Source organism: Misgurnus anguillicaudatus, chromosome 23, assembly GCF_027580225.2.
Source record: "Misgurnus anguillicaudatus chromosome 23, ASM2758022v2, whole genome shotgun sequence".
Taxonomy (NCBI): Eukaryota; Metazoa; Chordata; class Actinopteri; order Cypriniformes; family Cobitidae; genus Misgurnus; species Misgurnus anguillicaudatus.
In genome coordinates, this window is record NC_073359.2 from 21,849,222 (window position 1) to 21,868,187 (window position 18,966).

Consider the following 18,966-nt stretch of genomic DNA (forward strand, 5'->3'; position numbering starts at 1 on the left):
TGCTGTCGTAAATATCCGCATGCATGAAGAGAAAGAGTTATGTGCAGGATATTTCTAGTTTTATGTGCACAGTATTAAATCTTTTATGCTAATAAATGTGTTATTTTTATGGTGTCCTATTTCACAATGTGACGGCCTTGTTGGCACAGGACTGCAGCCTTTCTCTATGTGCGTTGTACAAAATGGTGCAATGTGACTGCCCCGGCGAGAATCGGACCGAAAAGTGCTACATGTGCTGCCAGGAGAGAGATAAACCTCAATGTTCCCTCGGAGGAAAACGTGTTTACTGCTACACTGCTTGTTTTAAAGGACATTTACTGTGACATAACTACTCTATAAAGTCCTAAATGAAGCACATGTGTGTTTTCTTCGAAGCAAAATGTTACGAATATTGTACTTAAACTATATAGTTTGCTTTCTCTTTAGATAAACCTCAAACTTGTGCGAGCACCACATCGTCCGTGCTTTACCAGCACTTTAATGGCAAGCGTGTGGCGTTGATTCCCGGCTCCCCTTGCTCTGGAAACCAGGGATACTGCGACAGGTTCAGACTGTGCCGAATCCTGGATGCCGACGGTCCAATTGCAAGGCTTAAAAATTACTTCCTGAAATTGAATGAGTTCGAGGACTTGGGTGACTGGATAAAGGTTTGTTTTTTTTATTCAAAAAGATCTCAATACAAAAAAAGATATTTACGCGCTTTTCTGTTCCGTTGTTTTGTTTTATTTTTAAAGTTTTCCTATAGCTCAGTTGGTAGAGCATTGCATTAGCAGCGCAAAGGTCATAGGTTTGATCCCAAGGAAACACACATATACTGATAAAAAAATTATAGATTAAAGTCACTATGCAAAAAAGTGTGTAAATGTAATGAAAATCTGATATTTCCACGCTATATCGTGGCAATTTGTACGTATTTAAGTTCGTCCAGTTTTCTGCAATTTGCTTTTGCCTCCATGACGTTGGGGTTATAGGTAGTTTTTTAATGATAATTATATGTTTTTATACAATACACTTCGTACGAATTTATACGGATCGTAAAATATGGACGAATTATCATGAAATCGGGCTGGATATTCATGGTTATCTCGTCAATTTAGAGAAAACTTAACATAAAAAAAAATGCTAAGAAGGTTTTGTTAATCATTAATACCACGATTATCCACTAGATAGCGCTCAATTTACTCAATTTATAAAAAAACTTTTAAAAAATTATTTACTAATTTTAAACTCTGTGTATGTTTTGATAATCGTTCTGAATCTGATCTCTAACAGAATTCCTTCACAAAAATGCTGTTATCTCAGCTTTTTGCTAATTTTATTTACTTTTTTAAGAAAAATGCCCATATTTATACCAAGCCCCTAAGGTGACATTGGAGTAAAAAAAAAAAGTTTAGTTTCATGCACTCAAGTGAAACTTTCATGTGCTCACGCAAAACCTTCATATGCAATTTTTTTAAAAGTTTAGTTTCGCGTGCTCACGTGAAACTATTGTGTGCGCACATGAAACTATTGTGTGCGCACGTGAAACTATCGATCGTGAAACTAACGCGATAGTTTCACGTGCGCATGCGATATTTTCACGTGAGCACGCGAAATGAAACTTTTTTAAAAACGCGAAAGTTTCACGTGAGCACGCGATAGTTTCACGTGTGCACGCGAAACTAAACTTTATTTAATTTTTGCTCCATGTCGCCTTAGGGGCTCCGTATATTTAAGAGTTTATAAGCAGAGAAAAAATATAGATAAGATGAAACGGTTTTCACGTTTTGTTTGTTTGTTTGAAAGCAGAGGGTCTGTTCTTTCGTTTCGTTGCAAAACAAGATAACTCCGTTTTTTTTTTATAAAAATCTTGTTTTTTGGTTGTGCATTCAAATTAATATCAATTCAACTGCAGTTGGTTTGTTTTGATTTAAACCTTCATAACTTAAAAAAATACAGCTAAGTAGCACCATAAAACAAAATAATAACATGATAACATAATAATAAACATGTTTTGACAAAAATGTTAAAAACAGAGTTATCTCGTTTTGCAACGAAACTCTTCATATATTTGTGTGTTTATATTTTTTTTAGAAAAAAAATTTCCTGGAAGGCATTTTGTGAAACTTTAGTGAAAATCAAAAAAAAAAAAAATGCTGGCGGGCAACTTTTCAAAAAATGGCTGGCGGGGAATGAGTTAAGGATTTAAATCATATCTCTAACCACTCATAACTTCTCTATTCTCCTTTACAGTCTTATTGGTGGGCAATACTTCTAGCTATTCTCTCCATTTCAGCGATAATGGCTGCGACTATCTGGATTTTTGGACAGCCTTTGGAGATTGATGAAAGCCAGGAAACATCTGGCCGCTTGGAGCTTCGCTGACATCATTTCGAGACAGTTTATCAATGTAAAAACTTTCTGATTAAACATCGAAGGTTGTCCAGATGCTCAGCTGGGAGGGATCTAAACAGACAAGAGTTGTGTTGCACCTGTCCAAACATGATTTAAAGGGATAGTTCACCCAAAAATGAAAATTATGTTATCATTTAAGTTCAATACCTCTATACATTTCTTTGTTCTCCTGAACACAAATGAGATATTTTAAAAAGTGTTTGTAACCAAGCAGATCTGGGGCACCATTGGCTTCTGTAGTAAGATAAAATAAAACAATGGAAGTGAATGGTGCCCCAATTTGATTATTAACATTTCTCAAACAGAACAAAGAAGTTTATACAGGTTTGAAACAACATAATTTTCATTTTTCACTATCCCTTTAATTTTACTTTCACTTTTATTCATTTTTATAGTCAAAGTTATTTTAACTCGATTACTCATTTGTGGTTTGAGTGTTCAGCAATGAGTCATTTCTCTTGATTACATCGTGGGCAATGTCGCCTACAGTTTTTTTTTAAATGTGACATTTAAATATTAAGAAATCAGTGCTTAGGTAATAAATAGGATTTGCCAAAACAACAGATGACTGTATTTTAAGTTTACACACACTACAGGTTTTTGGAGACAATTTGTAGTATATTTGATCACCAGTAGTGCAATTTACTCATTTGAGAAAGGATAAATGATATGTATGTCTTGAATGCACTGTAAGTCACTTTGGATTAAAGTGTCTGCCAAAAACATAAATGTAAATAAAAAAGGGAACATTTGAAGAGTTTCGTTGCAAAACGAGATAACTCCGTTTTTTTAATTGTTCAGAAATCTCGTTTTTTGGTTGTGCATTCAAATTAATATCAATTCAACTGCAGTTGGTTTGTTTTGATTTAAACCTTCATAACTTAAAAAATACAGCTGAGTAGCACCATAAAACAAAATAATAACATGATAACATAATAATAAACATGTTTTGACAAAAATGTAAAAAAAAAAGATTTATCTCGTATTGCAACGAAACTCTTCATTTGTAAATCCGAAAACTTTTTGAGGCCGGGAAGTAGCCACAGATATCAGTAAGGTCAAAATTTAGACCTTTTGTCTAAGTGATATCCAATACTGACACCAGTTTGTTTGAACTGTTAGATTTGCTTTCACAATCTCTTCATGTTGTCCTTGTTCAGGTTACCACGATAAGCACCGAGAACTAAGTGACATTTCAAATTGATCTCAGAAGCGGTAAAAAAAGGTTAAAAAGTAACTATAGGTAAAGAGGAATTAAGACTGATGCAATAGTATGATGTTGATGTATTATCACAAGAAAAAATATTATTACAAAATAAATGTCTAATAAAAAAATGAGTTTTTGTTCAAGGATACATTTCATGCAAAGGTTTAAAGGCTTAGAGGCAGTTTCCCAGACAGGTTTAGATTAATCCAGGACTAGGCCTTACTTATTTTAGGACATTTAGGTAGTTATCTTACAAAAAACTATACTGGTGTGCATTCTGAATCAAAACAATGGCACTATGTTAAATATAGTTATGTCAAGGAAAGCTGTTTTAAAATTAAAGCAGCTCAAACATGCATTTTAGTCTAGGACTAGACTCTGAGGCTATTTTGGGGATTTTCGCCTGGATTTGGTCTACCCAATTTCAAAAGCTTCTCATACCCACAAGCAGAGGTGCACATACAAAAGTTTGGTATCATTTTACAGGATTCCCATTGACATTACATAAAACACTGTTAAACGTGCTCAACATGGCTTTATGTGTTGTCAGTCCTCTAATAAACACAAAAATAAATAGGCGCTTTTTTATGTTTTTTTTCTAAAGTCTGTATTTAAAAGTGTATAACTCTGGCCCTGAGTGGTAACGAAACCTGCAGATAGTTTTGTTTGATTCCAGCAATTGCCAGCTTACAGAGGAAAAAGGATTTTTTTCTCTATCATAATAAATGCAAAAGTTATTTTACTCCAACTGATGGGAGGAATAATACGCTTATGGAGAACAATTTCTGCCAAAAAACATTTGAAGTGCTACCATAACCACATACAGTGGAATAAATGCAATATCTTTATATCATTTTGCAGAAAACCCTTTGAAGTTACATAAAAAGCTGCTGTTTGTGACAAATATTGTTATTTATGTGGTTTTTCATATGATAAAACACAAAATTTTCCTTTTTTATGTTGTAAATACTGTTTTTGATAGTGTATAACTCTGGTTCTGGGTGCTCTAGCAGACTGCAGACAGTTCTGGTTGTTAGCAGCAGCAGACAGTAAACACCCAAAAAAAGAATGAATTCTTTAGCTTGTCGCATTCAAAAGTTATTCTCATTTTACTGAAGTGTGCGAAAATACATTTTTCATATAAATATAAATGTTTTGTTTTGCACATATAATAAATAGCAAGAGATTATTCATGCACACAACCAAAGAAAATGCTGTGAATGGACTCATTTTTTAGAGTAGGACCTAATAGAAAAGATGGTGTATCATTTATGGCTATCTGTGCTATCTGAGGGAGTCCACACTCAAGTTTCCCATATGTTTACAAAAGACGATTTTTTTACCTTATTATTCATTCGACGATTGTTGGATATGTGATAATAATATGACAACTTATCAAAATACAGGCTGATGGTCGACCTGCTGGGCATTGCTGCCTGACGCACCTCCACCGGTGCCTTTGTGCAGTTGTGCTCCACCTCTTTAGGGCATGAAACGGGTCATCAGCTGGGGACCACCAGTCATGGATGTTTCGCTCCTTTAACCCCAGTACATCTCCTGGTGGCGGAGCGATGGCAGGGATCACTCCCTGCCACCCCCTGCTGATGCCCTAGGTGTCACTTGGCCCCCAACTCCTATGCTTCCTCCTTAACCACAGCCAAAAGCTGCCCCTTTCTGCCTCCTCTGCCAGTTCTTTTATGGCTTTTCGACACCCTGCTCCTGTACATTCCATCTCGCGGAGCAGGCGAACCGTTGAGGACCCTACAAAGCCCCTGCATCCCACTTCAACAGGATACGTGGTGGCTTTCCACCCAGCCTCTCTGCAGTCTTCTACCAGGTCTGCATACTTGGCACGTTTCCGCTCATTAGCAGCCTCCATTCCCTCCTCCCATGGGACGGTGAGCTCCACCAACAAGATAGTTTTAGTTGGCTCTGACCACAGGATGAGGTCTGGCCGGAGCAAAGTTTCTGTGATCTCTCTGGGGAATTGAAGCTGCCTCCCCAGATCAACCCTCATGTTCCACTCCCTGCCAGATAAGAGAACTCCAAATGTTGCTCTCTGGTAAGGTTGGTTGATTCTTTCTCCGGCCCTTGCGAACTGGATGGATCTACTTGTTGGCACGGAAGGTCTCCTATTGGCCTCCTGTCTGCATGACTCTGCCACCTCTGCTAATTTGTTCAACACAAGATCGTGTCGCCACCTGTAGCGGCCTTGAGACAATGCCGTCTTGCAGCCCGACAGGATGTGTTGGAGGCTTGCATTGCTGGTGCTGCAAAGGGGACAAAGTTCCTCGGTGCCGAACCATTGGTGGAGGTTTCTGGGACAAGGTAGGGTGTCATAGGTGGATCTAATCAGGAAACTGAGCCTGGCTTGGGGGATCTTCCACAGATCAGACCATGACAAATGCCTATCCATGACGCCTTCCCATGACATCCAACGTGCCTGCCGACTCTGAGACACCGCCTTGATGTTAAGGCGCTCCTGCTCGGTCCTTGTCACTTCTGCCACCACCATGGCTCTCCGCTCTTCCTTGGATGCCTTTGACCAGAAGAGGGGGGTCTTGCTCCTTCCAAGGCCTGCTCGTCCCTCCTGGACTCTGCCAACTACTTCACAATGTTTCAGCCTGCTAATTGCCATGTCCACTTCTTTCTGGGCTTTCCACTTCCTCCCTGTTTGTATGGTAGGGCCAGCTGCTCTCACTAGTTGGTCAGTGGATTCCCTCAGCTCCAGTACCATCCTAGCCTTCTCCTGCTTATATCCTAGGCCAATGGATCGCAGTGGCAGCTGTAGTGTGTTCCTGCCAAAGAGGCCTACATCTGATAGGCATCTCGGCAGACCCAACCACTTCCTGATGAATGAATTCACCAGCCCATCCATCTTGTCTGCCACCGAGGAGGGAACTTCGCTCATCTTCAGAGGCCACATCACCCTTGGGTACAGTATGAACTGGTAGCTCCACACTTTATACTTGCCGGGGAGCTGGCTCTGATTGATCCTGGCGAGGCCATCTGCGAGCTGCTTCCTCACTGTCTCCCCCATCTGCCTATCAGAGAGGTCTGCTGTATAAGTGCGGCCCAGGCTACGAACGGGCTGGTTTGCCAGCAAGGGGATTTCTTCCCCACCTGCGACAAAGACAGTCTGGTCACTTCTAACCCCTTTCCTCAGGGACAGGCTGCGTGATTTGGAGGGTTTGATCTTCATCCTCGCCCACCCCACAAGCTCGTCAATCCTCTTCAGCAGTCTTCTTGTACATGCTGCTGTCTGTAGTATGGTGGTAATGTCATCCATATAGCCTCTCACTGGTGGTAGCTTTTGGCCTGATGGTAGCTTCATGCCTCCAACCATCACCCTTGCTCCAATCAGGATGATCTCAAAGGCTGCTACAAACAGGATGGGAGAGATTGAACATCCCATGGCAATGCCCACTTCCAGCTTTTGCCAGCCTGTCGTGAAGTCCTGATGGGTGCAGCACATCTTCATGTCCTCAAAGTACTTAGCCACAAGGTCACGAATCCAGACAGGGATGTAGAAAAAATCCAAGGCATACTCGATGAGTTGGTGGGGGACGGACCCGTATGCATTGGCCAGATCCAGCCATACCACATGAAGGTCACCTTTGTCTCTTTTTGCTCTTTGGATCTGATCCCATATGACTGCGGAGTGTTCCACGCATCCTGGGAAGCCTGGTACACCTGCCTTCTGGCAGCTTGTGTCGATGTACCCATTGCTTATGAGGTAGGTGGTCAACCTCTTAGCCATGACGGAGAAGAAAACCTTGCCTTCAACATTCAAGAGTGCAATGCTCCTAAACTGGCTAATGGTGGTCGAGTTTGTTTCCTTTGGGATGAACACTGTAACAGCTCGTTGCCACTCTGAAGGGATGACTTTGTTCTTCCAGGCCACTCTCAGGAGATTCCACAGATATTTCTGGACCCCTGGGCAGTACTTGTACAGCTTGTACGATACCCCATTGGGCCCTGGAGCTGAGGCTGCTCTTGCTTTCCTTACAACTTCTGCTACCTCACTGAGCTTGGGGGGATCTTCGTTGAACAGGAAGGATGGAGGGGCTGGACGAGGAACATAACCTGGTGATCCCAGCGGCGATGACTTTTCTGGGTCACTGTACTGCTTCCTTATGAAACTCTCCAGTTGTAATTGTGTTATTTCCAGCTTCCCATTTCTTTTGTCCTCCAGTAGCTGTCTCGCATGCTTGAAGGGGTTTTTGAAGAAGTTGCTCCTCTCCTTCTCCTTCCGCCTTCTTCGTTTGCGGATGCGCTCTGCCCTCCGAAGGCTGGCTAAGTTTTCCTTCACCTCCTCCCACAGTGGCTTCAGGCCCTCCTTCTCCTCTTTGCTTGCCTTTCTCCACTGCTTTCGGAGATGGCGACGCCTTTTCACAAGTTGCTCGATCTCTCTCTCTCTCTCCTCCCCTTTTGCTTTGAGCCCTTTTGCTTTCCAGCCACTACTCCAAACCTGCTTCTGCATTCCTCGTACAGGATGTCTCCAATGCGATTCAGCTTTGTTTCCACCTGGCCACGCAGTGACTGCTCCAGAATAATGCTGAGGTCATCATCGAGCTGCTGCCACACTGCTACTTCATTTGCCTTTGGCCATTTGATTAGCTGCCTCCGCCCGGGTTCTTTCTCTGTCCTCTGGTCTGGCTCCTGGTTGCTGGGGTTAATTGCTAATGGTGTCCTAAGGGTGTTTTCTCCTGTTCCACCCTCAGAGGAATATGTATTGGCCAAGGACTCTCCTGTGTTCTCCACCTGCCTTCCTTCAGCAACGCTGGAACCCTCAGCACTGTGGTTAGCGACCTGGCTTTGGGCTCCACTTGTCTGACCTGCGGTTGCAGAGCAATGTTGCTGCTTTTCCCCCACCTGACACTTCTTCTTCCCTTGGTGAATCCTTAAACCTCTGAAGGTAGTGACTTTCTCCCATCCGCACCTGCATCTTCTCAAAATCTTTAAATCATTGTCTTTATCCGTTCCGGTCATTACCATAAAGTCCGTCAAGTTTGGCCCTTCTTCCACCCCGCCTCTCGGAGGGCCACACTGCAGCCTTATTCCTGAGAGTGAGAGCTTTCATTTGATATAAGACTTGCCCATGTTTGTCATACTTGAAAAATATGAAATATGTGAATATTAAATGATATTAAAAAATATGGGGGGGGGGTGATAGTGTAAATTAAGTGTAACTAACTTTCTTACAGTAAAACATATCTCAAAGTGATGCATATCTGCAGAAAGTAGAGAGTCTAAGCTTTCAAACAGTATCTAATATGTGGTACTGGGTCCATGACAGACCATTAAAAATTAAAGAAATATTTTATATTAAGTCAAAATAAGATAATTCTGGACCCGGTACAGGGTCCCAGAGTTAAAGAAGATAAGACCTGTCTGGGAAACCACCCCTTGAAGTTCAGCCAAACATAAGTGTTTTCAAACTTGTATACATTTATTTCTTCTGCAGATCACTAATATATTTTGAACGTTTGTAACCAAGCAAATCTGGGGCACCATTGACCTCTATATCAGAAAACAAAATACTATGGAAGTCAATGGTGCCCCAGCACTGTTTGGTTGCTAACATGTTTTAAAATATATTCCTATACAGAACAAATACATTTTTATAGTTTTAAAACTTGAGAGGGTAAGTAAAGACAGAATTTTAATTTTTGGTTGAACTATCCTTTAAAGGGAAAACAGCACCGTTTTTCAATATTTTACTATGTTCTTACCTCAACTTAGACGAATTAATACATACCTATCTTTTTTCAATCCGTGCACTTTTAATCTTTGTACAGCATTTTGTAAATGTGTTAGCATTTAGCCTAGCCCCATTTATTCCTATGGCTCCAAACAAAAGGTTTATTTTGTGCCACCATACTTACTCGTGCAACTCCTCATGTAAATCGGGAAAACATGGAAGTGTTTGGTGGCTTCTAAATTCATCCCTGTTTGGATACTAAGAAATTAATGGGGCTAGGCTAAATGCTAACACATTCCCGAGGCGCTGTACAAAGATTACGTGCACGCATTGAAAAAAGATATGCATGTGCTGATTCATCTGGGTTGAGGTGGGAACATAGTAAAATATTGAAAGACAGTGGTGTTTTCCTTTAAAGGTTTGATGCGTAATAAAAGAAGAAAAGATGACATCTATTTAGCTCAAAGTTAAAGATAAATTTTATTGTATCTTTACAAATATACAGTTATGCACAGATTCAGTCTTCATTGTTGTATCATGTTATTATTTTCCATACAAAAGTATTAACAGGTGTAGCCAAATGTACACGTATAAGGCCATAAATGGGACAAAGGATGTTAATGCAGTAATTTTACAGATCTACTTAAAGTGCCAAAAATACAACAAAAAAGAACCATTGTGACTTTAGTACCAATAATAAACACATTCAGTACAGTAAATGTTTATATGTGACTGTGTTCCTGTAGCTCATATAGGACATTATGTAAGCAGCGCAAAAGGTCATGAGTTTAAACCTAGAGAACTCACATACTGATCAGATGTATAAATTGTAATGCACTGAAAATCGCAACACAACGGTATTAAAAGGAATTGTTATAGTAGTACCCTATCAGAAAAAATTGGCAAAATATGTACCCAGCTGTCACCATTGCGTCTAAAGAGTTCATATTAGTTCCTTTGAGGTACCTCAGATGCATATAAGTACCTAAAAGATACATATTAGTATATGTTAAAGGTACATATTGGTACCAAATCTGTACCTAATGATTATTGACAGCCGGGGTACATATTTTGACTAAAGATTGATGTATTTGATGTAGAAATGTATTTGGACTTTTATAGTCTTTGAAAGGAACCATCCGTCTTGTTCTTTTTGGCTGCACAGCGTACTAAAATATGCACATGGACATGATTGATGACTTTATTACTGTAATCTCACAGCGAAGAATTCCTGTCTAGAGGGGATTTGGTCAAAAGTAAATCAACCCGGCTCAACGAACTTTGATTTAAAAGCAGTCTCCAACATTTCGGCTCATAAAATAACCAATAAAAGTGCCGGAGCCATTTGAACTCCTCAGGATTGTGGGCTTGTAGCTATCCTACTGTACTGTACCCTACTGTAAATTAAATCACATCAAAGGCAGAACCGATTATTCATGTAAGGAAGTGTTTTTATAAACAGTTTAAGGAGAACTTGAAATATAGCCATAAAACATAATTTGCAGCCAAAAACATCAGTATTACATTATATAACAGTACCACACCAACTATGTACCCAGTGCAACTAAAATACAATGTTTAATGGCTTTTAAGCCAATGCCAGTTTGCAACAACAATGGTAGTGCTTGAATTATGAATTACATTCATACCAATACATTTCATATACAGTCAGTGCATTTTTAATAAATAACAGCTGTATAAATATTATTTAAGTGCTTTTCTAAATTAATTGAGATTCCCAATATATCACTTGTTGTAAATCATTTCACTGGTTCTTCAATTTGTGCCTTTTAGATGAAGAACGCCATGCATCCTTGCATTTCACAAATATTACATCCCGAGCTGTACTTGCGTTTCGGGGATCTTTTAAACAAAACACAGTCCTAGAAAACAAACATTTGATATCAAGGTTATATTTTCACACATTATATATAGGATGAGTTTATGTTGAAAACATTACGGTGGGGGTAATGCATTACAAGTAACGCGCATTACGTAATAATATTACTTTTCTGAAGTAACGAGTAAAGTAACGTATTACTTTATAAATGTGCACATTCATATTTGAGTTACTTTTTAAAAAAAGTAATGCGAGTTACTTTTCAGTATAGTTAATTAAATTTAAAAATAAAATAATGTACTGAATTAAACTGAACATATTAACGTAGAATTACGTGCACTGTGCACCTGAGCGGGAACAGTTTGAGTCGGAAACAGAGATGGCAGGCCAGAGCTTAAAATTTTTTCGATCATAAAAAACACCTGCAAGGCCTGAAAGAGATCAAGCCTCAGCCAAGTAAGAAAAAGTGACGCAAAAGTAACTTAAAAGTAACGTAAAGGCCGGGGTTTACCTTGCTTCGCGGACTGTACGCGCACTGTCCGCGGACCCTCCTGATGAAAATGATGTCATGCGGATGGTGCGCATACGCGAACGTCCCTAGTATACTTTAAGCTTAAGCATTACTTTCCATGAAAAGTAACTAAGTAACGCAATTAGTTACTTTTTAGGGAGTAACTTAATATTGTAATGCATTACTTTTAAAAGTAACTTTCCCCAACACTGACAGGGAATGAACTTACTTCTTTTGTGTTTCTCCAGCTCTGACACGGATTTTGTGGACCTGTACTCCTGAACTTCCCGAATCTCCATACCACCATGTGGACAGCTTATTGAGTAATGAGTAAGACTGGCTATTGATATCTTCCCATTTGAACTTCAGCATTAGGAGATCACCGATGTCCTTCTCGGTTACCAGAAGAAAGGACTGCGTCTTATTGGTGGTAATCTTCTCCTGTCTGTTAAGACAGAATGGGCTATGAAATCTATATAATTGTCTTTATCAGATATATTTACATGTATGCTTTTATCCAAAGTGATTTACAGTGCATTAAAAAGCTATACATTTACTTGGAATCGAACCAATCAGTGGCGGCTGGTGACTGCTCTTCCGAAGGGCGCAAATTCAAAATATGTGTTCGGAGTGTCATGTGTTTTGCTCGTGTTTTCAAAATATGTGTTTGTTGCGTCACGTGAACCATGTGCATCACGTGATTTGTCGAAATAAGTGCATGCTGCACACGCGTCAAAACCGTTTATGATAAAAGAGACGCTCACGTTCACAAAATACACGCTAGACACTCCCTTAACAGTAAACTCTGACTACGCATGAAATTATGCGAGTATCTGGCAAACGCGAGCGTCTCTTTTATCGTAAACCCTTTGGGCGGGTCTGCAGCAGGCACTTATTTTGACAAGACACGTGATGCACATAGGTTCACTCGACGCGCAGGACACATATTTTGAAATTAAAAACCACAAACATGACGGCTACATACATGTTGTGACGAACTTCGCATCGAGCGCCCTCGAAAAAAAGAAGTCACCGGCCGCCACTGGAACCTATGACCCTTTTTGTGTCATTATACCTATATACATACTGTTTATATATGCAGTACATTACTCACACATTCAATTGGACATCTTCTGCTTCGCCGTCGGTTCCATAAAGTGAAACCACCAGGGCAGGATCCATCTCAGACTGATTCGTCTTTGCATGAAAATTGATTTTCAGCTGATAGTGAAAAACTAAAAAAAACAAATATGCGAGTTTCACTACAGTATGAAGCAATGTTGAAGGCCTTCTCTAAAACTTAACACTGACCTCTGAAAGGCATGGATGCTCGCGTCTTGGTGAACATTTTGATGCTTCGCGCCTTGCGGGCTTTGCTGACGTCGTAGCCCACCGTGCTACATCGGTTTTTGCGACAGTGCAAGCACACGCCCCGGTCGAACATCTCCTCGCTTCCACAACTGTAAGCTCTGCTGGGATCTTCCTCATTCAGCAAGGAGTCGATAAACAGGTGGACGGACCGCTCGTGCTCGCATTTAATGGCCTCGTTTATGCCTAAAGGTTTTAAATGAAGAAATGTTACAGGTTTGTGAGACTCACAGTCATCTTTCAGTGACTTCATGTACAGTTTAAAGGGACACTCCACTTTTTTAAAAAAAATAGGCTAATTTTCTAGCTCCCCTAGAGTTAAATATCTCTGTTTTGGAATCCATTCAGCTGATCTCCGAGTCCGGCGGTACCACCTTCAGCACAGCTTAGCATAATCCATTGAATTGGATTAGACCATTAGCACCGCGCTCAAAAATAACCAAAGAGTTTTGATATTTTTCCTATTTAAGACTTGGCTCTTCTGTGGTTGCATTGTGTAAAAAATTTAAAGTTGCGATTTTCTAGGCCGATATGGAACTGGATTAGTTCTAGGAACTAATCGAGGAACTTTGCTACCATACCATGGGTGCAGCAGGAGCAATAATATTACGCAGCGCCCGAAAATAGTCCCCAGCTAGGTAACTTTAAATGTAACTAAGTGCTGGTCACTATTTCCAAAAAAGTGAATTGTTCCTTTAATTAAATATAAACAGGAACCCTATATTGGCCCTGTCCCAAATGGTGCACGTCATGTGGACTTTCGGTCTCGTGGCCTTAAATTGCGCATGCTCGCTTAGTCTACGAGTCCGTAGGGTGTCCCATCTGTCATTTTTACGCTTTAAAGTGTGCTCATCAGCGCCCCCTTGATGCGGTCTCCGGTGAAGCCCGCACTGCAGCAGGCTTCGCGCACTTTACCAACCCAGAAGTCCTTGCGATAGAGCAATCAGACCAATCAGACGACGGAAGGGAGGAGTTAACACTGACGGGCAACTTCCCTTCCTATTTCCGGCGTGACGCTCGTGTCTGTCCCAAAATACGACTGCGGTGCACCCACATGGACTCGCATCAAAGGTCCCCAAAGTCTTCACTCTATGATTTCATCAAAGTGTGGACTCTGAGGAGGACCACAAGTCCAGAGTGTGCCATTTGGGACAGGGCCATTGTTGGTGGTCATATTTCAGATTAGGGTCCTTACCGAGTATTCCAAAACTAGCAATCTTCTCAAGGGATCCTCTTAAGTTACATCCAGGCTGGAAACTTCCTCCATTCGGGTAAATATCCACGTGGCCAACTGGCTGCTGGATACCAATACTGTGTCCCAGAGAACCACGGGTGAAAGTGTGGAGGACGTCCACAAAATGGGCATCATCCGGGGAGAGACGACTGTGGGCCTGAACCCCTTCAAAGTCCGGCCCAGCTGGGTCTAAACCTGCAAACACCCAAATCGTACTTTGTAATACAATGTATTTAAAGGGGACATTTCAAAATACTTTTTTAAGATGTCAAATAAATCTTTGGTGTCCCCAGAGTACGCATGTGTAGTTTTAGCCCAAAATACCATATCGATAATTTATTATAACATGTTAAAATTGCCACTTTGTAGTTGTGACATCACAAGGGGAGCCAAATTTCATGCTTGCAGAGAATTCTTTACCAAAACTAAGTTACTGGGTGATCTTTTTCACATTTTCTAGGTTGAACGAAGCACTGGGGACCCAATTAAAGCACTTAAACATGGAAAAAGTCAGGTTTTCATGATATGGCCCCTTTAAGAGCTGTTGTAGTGTTTCATCTCCAAAATAAAATTGGGAAGCGTGCCTGTGATTCTTCCAATTTTGTTTGTGGTTTGACTTCCAGCAAAACCTGCGACGTGGGCACCGAGACTGTAGCCGATAAGATGCAACTTCTTCAAGGGAATATTTGTCATCTCCTGTAAAAATAAACATGAGGAACAATAAATAAGCAATTTTAAATGTCAATGCAATTCAGTGATGCACCGTATGCACATTTATGGATTTTTATGCCAGTACTCCCAGTGCATTCAAGCTATACATTTTATAATCTGGAATTCGAACCCATGACCTTCCTAATGCCATGCGTTCCCAGTTTAATCTGATTTTTAACACAAACCTCTAACCAGTCAATGAAGAGTCCGATCTCTTTTCCCACCATCTTCGTATTTTGGGCTGCCACGACATAATGGTCCTGCGCTGTATCCAACCAGTCCACGACGATGACGTTGGAGTCTTTCTCCCTCTCGTACAGCGCGCCAACCAGTTTCTCAACCCAGCTCTCAAACAATCCAATTACCTAAGTGGGAAAGGCCTTAATTTTAGGATATGGGATCATTTGAAAAAAAAAAAGATGTATGTAAATGTAAGCATTTACCGTCCACCCGTGAATGACCAAAAAGGTTTTAGAGGTGCTGTTAAATTTGCAGCTACCGATAGTTTCTGGTTTGCCACGAACAATATAACAAACGTCATCGTCTGGTTGGTATGGGCTTCTCAGGGAGAACTTCACATTTGCTCTGTTGACATTTCGTAAATCCTCCAGGAAATTATCTTTTCAAAGAAAAAATTAAAAAAAATGGTTAAAACTTTTTGATTTGCTTTTTAAAACAGTTCGCAAAACTTATATAGCCCACATGAAAATACTATAGTAGGCCTATACTTACTATAGTATACTTAATTGTATTATAATATATTCTGTTATGTACACTATACTATTCTGTAGTATTAACTATACCGCATACATTAATGTTTACTATGGTATGGTTCAAAAACACCAGTATATGCTACATTCTACATCCTGCTACCGTTTACTATGGTAAATAATAAAGTATTTTAATCGTAGACTTTTTATTATAGGCTACTGTAAAATGTTTATTGTACTGTAAAGTGTACTACTGTATTACACTGTAGTTTACGAGGCACCTTTAACTCAGACAATACAAGATTGCATTGCATACGCTGCCATACTCAAATGACGTCATTCAACTTTACGCGCGGAATCACATTTTCAAAACGGATCAGACGTCCCAAAACAACGTATTTTGAAGACCAAGACACAAGCTGGATGTTAACGTTTTCCGGTAATAAACACGGAAAACATGTAAATATGTGATTGTTGCGTCACATACAGGTAAAATAATGCACATTAATTTCTAAGGCATCAGTTATATTCACTCACCAAATATTGCCTCAGATTTTCCTTCCTCAAGTGAAGCGGCAGACAGTAAAGTAAAGCTTGACACGAGCCAGAAAACGCATTGGATTGACGAAACGTTCATGTCTTTTTGCGCGAGTTTTGGACACTTTGGTGATCTTCACCAATTCCTCGGGCGCGCGCGCGGCTGCAATAAATAATAATAAACTGAGGAAAAACTCGTGGTGGTGTTGCTTGAGTGTTACCAGACTAATGAAATCTGAGCTTCAGACTTCTCTTTAGTTCTTAAATAGCACTTCTGAGAGCTATTGGTCTCAGCCCACAGGCGGGGAAATATGGTCACGAGCATTTGTTTGACTGATACGCGGCTCTTGTCATTCATTGATGGTTATGATGTCTCACGTGGTCATTTATTGCCAGTAATCAAAACAAACGTAGGTTGCACTTTTCTAATGAGTTAGGATTTTCAAAAACGAACAATTTATGTTCTTTCATACACATTTGAGATGTTAAGAAGAATGTAATGCTGTTCTTTTCCATCCAACCAAAGAAGCATCTTGCTCTTCACTGTAGTTCCCAAATCTCATCTGCCCTTTTTCATTTTTAGGAGTAACCAAGGCATTTACCATCACTTAAAATGTCAAAACAGCATCTATGTCTAAGAGCATTCAGTCTGGAGTCTGGACAAACATGAAGGTGAGGAAATCATGATAAAACAATTAGGAAAAACAATTTCTCTTGCGTTTGTTCTTGCATTCCTGCACTTTTTTGAGCCGAGTCTAATGTGCCGTTTAGTGTAATGACCTGTGTCTCAAAAACTGGCAGGACTATAAACACACAGTTGTCTTGGTTTTACGTAAAGCTTGTTAAGTGTGTAAATATATTTTTAGAGGTTTTTGACAGCTTCATATTGATCTTTTATGGTCATATAAACCTGTTATGTCATGATGTTGACTAAAATATGGCAAAATATTGAGTTTTCTGTTTATATCACTTAATTAAATATAACACTCACAAAAATGTTTTTTTTTCAACCCATCCAACCCATCAACAGCAGACGACTCTGGGCCGGATCTGCGCCAAAGTCTGCTGCTTCGGTGCGGATACGGCCCGGACTCATTTGCTGTCTGGGCAGCGTTTGGTAAAAAGGGACAAACCCAACTCGTTGGGCTGGGTTGTTGGGTCAAATATAAACATTTTCTTGGTTAATTTTACTGGCTGTGTTTTTTTTGACCCAACTCAGCATTTTAATGTACTTATATGGAAATAGCTGCTCAAGATGTTTAAAGAGAACCTATTACAGGGTTCCCTTCCCACCGTCCTTGAAATCCCGTGAAAAAAATTCAAGGCCCTGGGAAGTTTTTGAAAATATACATACATAGATACAGGTCATTGAAAGTGCTTGAAACTATTTTATGCAAGAAGTTTTCTTGAAAAAAATCCATATTATTCCCTGTGTAGTGTAGGATAATATAAAAAATTTTAGACATTTTAAGCTAAACTGTTCGCTTTAAATGCTTATATCTTCTGTATGCAAATGTGGATTCATACCAAAATGCTTTTTTGCATAGTTGTGTTTGACACATGAAAACGTCTTGGGTTACGTATGTAAATGTTGTTCCCTGAGAAGGGAACGAGGCGCTGCGTCTCCCTTGCCATACTTCCGGCATCCCTGTAACGCCGTCTTTGGCAATATTTCAGAGACAGATATACTTCCTGGCTCCCACGTGACCCTGTCTTTGTCGTTAAGCCTCACCATTGGTTGAATTTGATATACACATTCAGACGCACTTACCCCTGGAAGTGTCCCCAAAGTGTCACCGCAGTGGCGCAGCGCGAGTTCCCTCAAAAGGGAACTGTAACAATGTATCTTAAAAGGTAACACAATGTAACTTTGCTCTCACTTGAAATGTGTCCCCATATTTAGTCCTTGAATTTGAGGGTATTGGACCTGGAAAGTCCTTGAAAGGTCCTTGAATTTGAAGTTAGCCAAGGTGTGGGAACCCTGCTATTATGTTGCTAAAAACGCGTATTTGGTGTAATCCAATGTGTTTGCTTATTATTTTATTTATTAATTACATATTATTTTTTACATACTGTACATTATTGTTCTGAAAAGCGCAGGGTCCTCCGATTGGCCAGCTAACCAGAGCGCAGTTTTTGGCCTGAATACCTATTTCGTCACTCGGAAATGTGACGCTCCTTACCATGTATAGATGATTAGCTCCCAATGCAATACTGACAGGATTGTCTTAACTACCTTATCAATACGAGCCGAATCTGATCCAGAAAATGCAGATGACCAAATTGATCGGTCAACTTGGCCAGCGCGGCTTGAGCAGGACATAACAGATTGGTAAGGTAAGGATACTAAAACATTAAACTATGTCTGCATTTGTGATCGTAGAAACGACAAACAAGCGCTACTCTGCACTGCACAAAACTTGCGTTTGAATCATTTAGTCGGCAGTAAATTATTTTAATATAAAAACATAGACTACTTACAGGCTGTGAGTCTGAAGCGGGCGTAATTATGATAATGGCCGTCGTGTCCACGTCAACAGGCCGAGGAAGTAAACTGTTGCCTACAATCCGTGTGTTTGTTGTAGTACAAGAAAAGAGATTTACATTGAAAACGATAACTCGCATCAACGTTTACTTTGGGATTTGTACGTTTTGCATATCGTTAACATGTACCAATACACACTTACACACCAAAGGAAATGTAAAACCGTGAATCGGATAATAGGTGCTCTTTAATTCACTTTAATATC

General features: G+C 40.2%; 2 protein-coding genes across 3 annotated transcripts in view; one reads left to right on the forward strand and one right to left on the reverse strand.

Annotated features, from left to right (window-relative positions):
• Positions 1 to 3,366, forward strand: part of LOC129452754 (disintegrin and metalloproteinase domain-containing protein 10) — a 36,821-nt gene extending 33,455 nt beyond the window's left edge. For both annotated transcript variants that reach the window (XM_073861982.1, XM_073861983.1), the window contains 3 exons: positions 150 to 255; positions 433 to 647; positions 2,233 to 3,366. In XM_073861982.1, coding sequence (XP_073718083.1) covers positions 150 to 255; positions 433 to 647; positions 2,233 to 2,364 — 453 coding nt within the window. In that variant the 3' untranslated portion in view covers positions 2,365 to 3,366. The remainder of the gene's footprint in view (positions 1 to 149; positions 256 to 432; positions 648 to 2,232) is intronic.
• Positions 3,367 to 9,760: 6,394 nt separating this feature from the next.
• Positions 9,761 to 16,525, reverse strand: LOC129452756 (lipoprotein lipase). Its single transcript, XM_073861984.1, has 9 exons — positions 16,217 to 16,525; positions 15,413 to 15,588; positions 15,155 to 15,334; positions 14,843 to 14,954; positions 14,220 to 14,453; positions 12,968 to 13,210; positions 12,771 to 12,891; positions 11,886 to 12,101; positions 9,761 to 11,188 (listed from the first exon to the last, which is right to left on the reverse strand). Exons 1-9 carry the CDS (start codon positions 16,314 to 16,316, stop codon positions 11,071 to 11,073), a joined length of 1,500 nt encoding a protein of 499 aa, XP_073718085.1. The 5' UTR covers positions 16,317 to 16,525; the 3' UTR covers positions 9,761 to 11,070.
• Positions 16,526 to 18,966: the final 2,441 nt, after the last annotated feature.